Source organism: Salpingoeca rosetta, assembly GCF_000188695.1.
Source record: "Salpingoeca rosetta unplaced genomic scaffold supercont1.29, whole genome shotgun sequence".
NCBI lineage: Eukaryota > Choanoflagellata > Craspedida > Salpingoecidae > Salpingoeca > Salpingoeca rosetta.
Window position 1 is genome coordinate 671,214 of NW_004754905.1, and position 7,500 is coordinate 678,713.

Here is a 7,500-nt window from a genome sequence, read left to right on the forward strand (position 1 = left end):
ACACACACACACACACACACACACACACACACACACACACACACACACACACACACACACACACACGCACACACAACACGCCAACCTTCTTGTGATAGGTGGTTGAGAGGCCGGTGACAATGCCCCTGATCTTGAAGTCCCCGTGCAGCGTCATCTGCTCAATCTGCGACGTCACCAAGATGCCCGACACAAACTCCCTACAACATGAACGTGTGGACGGTGGATGGTGGGGGATTGCGTGAGAAGCACAAAATATCACAAAACATCGCGGCACGCGCACGAACACGCAACAAAAGAAGACGCATAGTTGCATCCAATCCACCCACACATTTGCAGCATACACACCCCAACACCAGCATGCAAGCACACACACACATAAGCACACACACACACACACAAGCACACACACACACACAAGCACACAAGCACCATCAGCAGCACAAACAGAACAACAACCAAAACCACGCGTCTCTGACACAACAAACAAAGATGGAACCCTACCCGAGGTTGGTCATGGCGACGGCGTGCACGCTGTTGAACGGGTTGTGGAGCCAGGGTCGTTCCAAGATGAAGCCTTCCGCGTAATCTGAGGTCATGACGGTCAGCATGGGGTTGACGGAAGCCGTGTATGGGGCGGCAAGGTGCACAAGGCCCGCAAACGCATAGCGCCCAAAGAACGGAACCTGAGCACACGACTGCCACAGCCCAAACGTCGACAGGGCGTGCGAGCGGCCATGCTTCATCGAGTTCAAGACCACCATCGGCGCCGTCATTGCCGTGCCAACCACGGCGGCAGACGCAAGCCACAGCTTGTCCAGTGGGCGGATCGCCCAGCGCAGTATGCCACCAAGTCCAATCATGGTGCTTGTACAACAACAATAACTCAAGTGAGGGAAGATGAGGGGAGTGGGGTGTTTGTTGTTTGTTGTTGCAGAGTCAGTCAGCCAGTGTGTGTGTTTGATATTGCTCGCCAACCAAAACCAACAACTGACATGAACTGAATTCAGTCTTGTTTGCTGTCCGACACCACAATTTGTAGTCGGATATCGCCACTGGTGCTGGCTGCGTGTTGACGAGAGAAGCAACGACGACAGAGAAGATGAGCAGTCCACTGGCTGAAAGGTGTGGTGATGTGATGTGCGTGTGTTGATTGTGGTTGATATGATGTGCGTGTGTTGATTGTGGTTGATATGATGTGCTTTTCTGTCTGTGTGTGTGTGTGTGTGTGTTCATGTGAGTAAACGTGCTTCTCTGTATGTCTGTGTGTGTGTCTGCCTGTCTTTGAAGCATTGTCTACGTGTGTCGCTCGCTACGCTGCTGCTGCTGCTGCTGCTTCATACATCACAGCTCATTCTCACCGCCAATTGCTCTCCTTCCACTCCCTCTTTCGCCTGCCCCTCGTCTCTTTCTCGTCTGCAAACAGCACGACAGCCTTGGTGGCTGCGCTGCAAGACAGCGAATCCTTCAGTGGTGCGTTCATTCTCGAATGGAGGGGGGGGGGGACTTGTTTGGCGCCATTCCTGTGTTGCTCTTTGCTTTGCGTTCCTCATGCCAACAATCTCTCATGTGCCCCGCTTCCCTGCTCCCATCCTCGGCGCCTTCTTTCCTCTTTTTGTGCAGTTGGGGCTGTCGAAGTTCTGCGCGATGTGTTTGCCGGATTTGCCACTGGCGACGTCTCCGCCGATGACATCACCGCCTTCCTCCAACAGGACGTGATCAAGGTGTGTGCGTGTGTGTGTGTGTGTGTGTGTGCGTGTGAACGTGTGTATGTATGTCTGTGTGAAGGTGCATGCCGTGTACGTGCGCGTGTGCCGTGTGGGCGTGTTTTTTTTGTGCAAGTGCCTTAACTGGTGTTGCTCAGTGTCTGTGTGTTTCTCCATGCATAGAACCCTCCGCAAGTGAGCGTCAATGTTTCTTGGCTGATTGACTCACATGTGCACGCGTCTTGGCACTCATTTAAATCGTGAAGGAGAATGAGGGCTTTGATGTGATTGCGGCAGACTCCCTCATGCTTGCTGTTGCCGAGAACAAAGGTACAGCAAGAACGACAACCGTCTACGCGCCTGTGTGTGTGCGGCAGCTCGTATGCATGGCATGGCGCACGCGCTACACAAATTTCTTGCGTTCAACCAACAGGATTAACAGCTACATACACACACACACACACACAACCTCCTCCACCACCTTGTCAACCCCTCTGCTCACCTTCATCTCCACCCCATCCACCGCGGGCAAACGCGCGGCGTTGCATGTGCCATGTCCAGCCAACGAAACCAAGATGCACGAGCTTGTCAAGGCCGTGTTTGCATCTGGCGCCATCGACCAGAGCATCCTGCGCGAACGCCTCGACATTGCCGTTCTCAAGGTGCTGCACACACACACACGCACACACACACACACACGTGTATTGGTGGCGGTGGTGGTTGTGTGTTTTGTTTGTTTGTGTGTCTTGTGTGTCTGTGTATGTGTTCGTGTGCACAAATAGTTGCGTACATTCCTTGTTTGTTTGGTCTTTCGTCGTTGCTGTTGTTGCCCTTGCGTATTGCATGGCGTGTGCATAGATGCTGCGATCGCACTGAATATCAAACTGTGCGCGCTCACCAGCGTGCTCATTTCACACACACACACACACTCACTCACACACTCACTCACTCACTCACTCACTCACTCACTCACTCACTCACTCACTCACTCACTCACTCACTCACTCACTCACTCACTCACTCACTCACTCACTCACTCACACTCACTCACTCACTCACTCACTCACTCACTCACTCACTCACTCACTCACTCACTCACGTTCATGCACTCACTGTCACCCATTACATGTGTTCTCAACCTCTATTTCGTGTCCTTGTTCCGTACCGGCAGGCCTGCAAACTTGTTCCCGCCGACTACGACAAGGGGCTGATGCGCATGCGCATGAAGGTGTGTAGTGATGGCATGCGAAGCATTGGAGCACGTGGTGGACCAGCACCACGCACAACCACACTCCCCTCGCACAATACACGAGACATAACAAAGACCACACACACGCGCGCGCACACACACATGCATGCAAACAACACAATGTGTGTATGTGTGTGTGCGGGTGTGCAGGTGTGTGCGCGCGCGTGTGAGAGAGAGCACTTTAGGCTCCCCCCCCCCTCCACACACACACACACACTCTCTCTCTCTCACACACCTCACCACACACACGCACACACACCTCTGTCCTGATGAGCAAACAGATGTTCTACAAGCAGGAGAAGTACAACCTGTTCCACGAGGAGAACGAAGGGTTTGCCAAGGTGGTGACGGAGCTTGGCCAGGACTTCACAGCGGCCAGCGTCACCGCTGACGATCTCATCACCCGCATCCGCACCCTCGTCGGCTTCTTCAACGTGAGGGCATGGCAGTGGTGGTGGTGGTGGTGGTGGTGGTGGTGGTGGTGGTTTTGTTGGTTGGTTGATGCGATTGGTTGTATTTGGCTGGATGATTGTTGCCTTTGTTCGTTGCTGTTCTTCTTCTTCTCTTCTTTTTCCTCTTCGTCCTCCTTCTTGCTCCACGTCATTCAACGTCATCCGCTCACACCACACACACCACACCACACACCACAACACACAAACACCACACCATACATTGCCGTCGCCACCTCCATTGCCAGCTTGATCCCAACCGTGTGCTTGACCTGATGCTGGATGCGCTTGAAGAGCACCCGCAACACGCCGCCGTCTACACCGCCTGCCTGGCGCAGTTCACGACAGCACAAGACTCCATCGCCAACCTCATCGGCCTCAAGCTCGCTGCAATCGCAGTCAGTTCAAGCCGTGACGTGATGTGTAGCATGGGTGTAGTGTAGTGTGCTGTGGTATGGCATTGGCTATGTGTGTGTGTGTGTACGTGATGCTGCGCTGTATGACGAACTACGAGCCCACTCACCACCGCCATCACCACTCGCCACTCACCATTCACCACTCACCACTCGCCACTCATCACCGCCATGGGGCTGATCACGACCGTTCAGAAGCAGCCCGGCCCGCCGCCAACGTCGCTGTATGCGACCATCGCCCACCTCATGGACAGCGGTCTCCTCTCCCTCTCCGCCCTTGAGCCGCACCTCCTGTACGCACCACGTGTGGTGGCATGCCGTGTTGTGTGTCTGTGTGCCGTGCTGTGTCTGTGTCTGTGTCTGTGTCTGTGTGTGTCCGTGTCTGTGTGCCTGTGCGTGTCCGTGTCTGTGTGATATGTCGTGTGTAAGAGCAATCATTGCCAGCCCGACAACACATTTTCCTCGCACTCCCGCCGCTGTCCCCACTCAACACTGGACTCTTTCCAACATATGTGTGTGTATGTGCTTGCGGTTCTGTTTCAGGCCAACGCTTGAGGAGACACGCGAGCGCGTGCGCGCATATGTCAAGTCCGTCACCAAATACGTCAACACCGTAAGCTGTGCTCCCACGTTCTGCCGAAGCGTGAATCGTCTGCCATCATCATCTTCGCCATCATCATCTTTGTCCTTGTTGTTCCATTCGAGAGCAGTCGACTTTCCTCCTCGTCATTCATGCCATTCACCCCCCCCCACCTCTCAACCACCGACTACCGCATATTCAGCCCACTCATCACCAACTGACAACCCACGATTCAACTCATCACCAACTGACAACCCACGATTCAACTCATCACCAACCCCCCCCCCTTTGTCGTTTCAGTCTGCCATGTCGCAGGAGGTGCAGGCTCAGCTTGATGCTGCTGCCGCTGCTGCGGATGTGGACGAGCTGAAGGCGAAGCAGCGCGATCAGCGGCTTGGTCTCGCCGTTGCGTTCCTCAAAAACGGAAACTGGGACCTGGCAGAGAAGGTGGTGGCGGCCGTGTGTGTGTGTGTGTGTGTGTGTGTGTGTGTGTGTGTGTGTGTGTGTGTGTGTGTGTGTGTGTGTGTGTGTGTGTGTGTTGTCTGTCTGTCTGTCTGTCTGTCTGTCTGTCTGTCTGTTGTCTGTGTGCGTCTCGGTGTCTGCACAACTTGTGACGGCTGTGGTGCCTTCCCCTCCTCACATCAATAACCGCCGCCACTATCACCACCCCAGATAATGTCACAGCTGCCTGCGTTCTACGTGCCGTCGCTGCCTGCTGCGCGCACGGCGATGCTGACCACGCTGCACCACTGCATCGAGCCCCTCTACCGCTCCGTCGCCGCAACCAAGGTGGAGATGGTGGTCGTGGTCGTGGTGTGGAGGCGGCAGAGAGGAGAAGGGACACACCTGCACATGCACGCACGCGTATGCACAGGTGGAGAGAATTGAAAGAGCGGCTCACTCCCCTCTATTCTCCTCTATCCCCCTCGATCCCCCTCTATTCCCCTCTATCCTCCTGTATCTCCCTCTATCTCCACAGCTGTCCCGGCCCTGCCCTGCCGCCACGGCCTCGTCATCATCGTCATCGTCATCGTCATCGTCGATGCCTGCATGCACGTCGCTGGTTGACTTTGCGGCGCGCGTCATGCCTGCACTCTCCTCGCTCGGGCCTTTTCTTGCAGACGACCCCGTCCTCATGACAAAGGTGCTGTGATGGTGGTGGTTGTGGTGGTGGGGTTGGTAGTTGTATTGCTTGCTGTTGTGTTGATGTGCACAGTTTGCAGAGTCCTGCCTCCCTGACACACTTCCATACACTCACATGCACGCACGAAACAAACGCAACCATCCCCATCCCACCGCAACGGTCTCGTGGTGGTGTACAGGCTGTGCGCGTGTGTGCGCATCTTGTGTCGCTGGCAAAAGAGGCCGGAGAAAAAAGCACGGCAATGCTGGCGGAGGTGGAGGATCTGTTTGCCCGATGCATCCTCCCCTCCCTCATGCGTTGCTCAAGGTGCTGTACACGGTGCCCTTGCTGTTGTATGCGTGTGTGTGTGTGTGTGTGTGTCGGTGTGTGTCGGTGTGTGTGTGTGTGTGTGTGTGTGTGTGTGTGTGTGTGTGTGTGTGTGTGTGTGTGCGTGTGTGTGTATGTGTGCGTGTGCCGAGGTTGAAACTCATCTTTCTTGCACATGACTCCATTAACACGGCACCTGGCCACACAACACCACACCACCCCTCCCCTATTGTTGGTGAGCAGCAACGCGCCAATTGCTGCGGATGTGTGGGCTGCGCTGCAGCAGCTGCCGTACCAGGCCCGCTTCAAGATCTACGGCTACTGGAAGGTCCGCCCTCCTGGTCGTGGTCGTGGTCCTGGTCCTGGTCCTGGTCGTGGTCGTGGTCGTGGTCGTGGTCGTGGTCGTGGTCGTGGTCGTGGTGGAGGTGGCGTGCATGAGCACTGGTGCTGCGATGTCGGTGGTGCTTATGCCGGTGGAACAACACGCCACATGCACACGTACAAGCACGCAAGCACATGACTACGCACATAGCTGCACGCGTGTGCACGGATGGTCGAGAGTTCCTCGACAAGCCCTCACGATGTATCAATGATTGCTTTTGTGCACACGTGTTTGCAGAATGAATCCTGGAAGAACCAGCCGGAATTGCTGCTTGTGCGTGCGAAGACTTTCAAGAAGGCAAAGTCAGTTGGAAGCCAGAGCAGCAGCGTGTGCACGTGCATGTGTGTGTGTGTGTGCGTATGCGCGTGTGCCCGTGTTTCAAGTAACCCCTGTTGCGTTCTCACCACCGCCACCACTACCACCACCGCCACGCTATGTAGGTCACTGTTCCAGCGGTTGACGGCAGAGAATGCTGGCAAGAAGATGGCGCACGATCTGAGCAAGGTTGCATTCACCAACCCCGTGCACCTCTTCGAATACGCGCTCAGGCAGATTGAGGTGCGCTGGCATGGCTGGTAGTGCAGGCGTGCGATGAGCTTCGTCGTCCGGTGATGTTGTGTTTGTGTTTTGGGTTGTGTGTTTGTGTCTGTTTCTTGTGTGTGTGTGTGTGTGTGTGTGTGTGTGTGTGTGTGTGTGTGTGTGTGTGTGTGTGTGTGTGTGTGTGCTGTGGCCTGTGGTTCGCTGTATTCACTCCGGCTTGACCACAGCCACCAACTAACCGTTCACCATCACACCGTCCACCACCTCCTCCCACCACCATCCCAGGCGTACAGCAACCTCGTTGAGCCGCTGTCTGATGCGCTGAAGACACACACGCACCTCGCATACGACATCCTCTCCTTTTGTGTCCTCGAGGCGCTCTCAAACCCGCAGAAGAGCAGGATGAAGAAGGAGGTGCGGACTTTCTGTGCCGTTGTGCAGTCGTCGTGGTGGTGGTGGTGGTGGGAGGTGGTATTGTTGTTCTTTGTTGTTGCGTTTGCGTTTGCGTTTGCGTTTGCGTTGTTCCTCCCTCTCTTTCCCTCTCCTCTTGTGCCCATTTCACTGCCTCTCATCGCCAACACCATCACCTCTTGAACTGCATTTTGTGCAGGATCTGTTTGAGAGCTCGTGGCTGCAGAATTTGGCCGCGTTTGTTGGTCTCATCCTCCGCAAATACCCCGTCGACTTTGAACCCATCTTGCAGGTGCGTGGTGTGTGTGTGTGTGTGTGTGTGT

General features: G+C 55.1%; 2 protein-coding genes across 2 annotated transcripts in view; one reads left to right on the forward strand and one right to left on the reverse strand.

Moving 5' to 3' along the window:
* Window positions 1–85: 85 nt before the first annotated feature.
* PTSG_09235 (uncharacterized protein) lies at window positions 86–860 on the reverse strand (the record flags this gene model as incomplete). Its single annotated transcript, XM_004989435.1, has 2 exons — window positions 86–197; window positions 502–860. Coding segments are annotated over 2 exons (471 nt in total), but the record flags the coding sequence as incomplete, so codon positions are not given.
* Window positions 861–981: 121 nt separating this feature from the next.
* PTSG_09236 (uncharacterized protein) overlaps window positions 982–7,500 on the forward strand; it is a 13,454-nt gene continuing 6,935 nt past the window's right edge. The window contains exons 1-19 of the mRNA XM_004989436.1: window positions 982–1,122; window positions 1,424–1,470; window positions 1,621–1,721; window positions 1,970–2,033; window positions 2,265–2,365; window positions 2,875–2,931; window positions 3,234–3,386; window positions 3,650–3,799; window positions 4,010–4,107; window positions 4,358–4,427; window positions 4,695–4,841; window positions 5,067–5,183; window positions 5,374–5,538; window positions 5,717–5,844; window positions 6,088–6,172; window positions 6,464–6,528; window positions 6,667–6,784; window positions 7,052–7,180; window positions 7,377–7,469. Of these exons, the coding sequence (XP_004989493.1) occupies window positions 1,100–1,122; window positions 1,424–1,470; window positions 1,621–1,721; window positions 1,970–2,033; window positions 2,265–2,365; window positions 2,875–2,931; window positions 3,234–3,386; window positions 3,650–3,799; window positions 4,010–4,107; window positions 4,358–4,427; window positions 4,695–4,841; window positions 5,067–5,183; window positions 5,374–5,538; window positions 5,717–5,844; window positions 6,088–6,172; window positions 6,464–6,528; window positions 6,667–6,784; window positions 7,052–7,180; window positions 7,377–7,469 (1,911 nt within the window). The 5' untranslated portion in view covers window positions 982–1,099. The remainder of the gene's footprint in view (window positions 1,123–1,423; window positions 1,471–1,620; window positions 1,722–1,969; window positions 2,034–2,264; window positions 2,366–2,874; window positions 2,932–3,233; window positions 3,387–3,649; window positions 3,800–4,009; window positions 4,108–4,357; window positions 4,428–4,694; window positions 4,842–5,066; window positions 5,184–5,373; window positions 5,539–5,716; window positions 5,845–6,087; window positions 6,173–6,463; window positions 6,529–6,666; window positions 6,785–7,051; window positions 7,181–7,376; window positions 7,470–7,500) is intronic.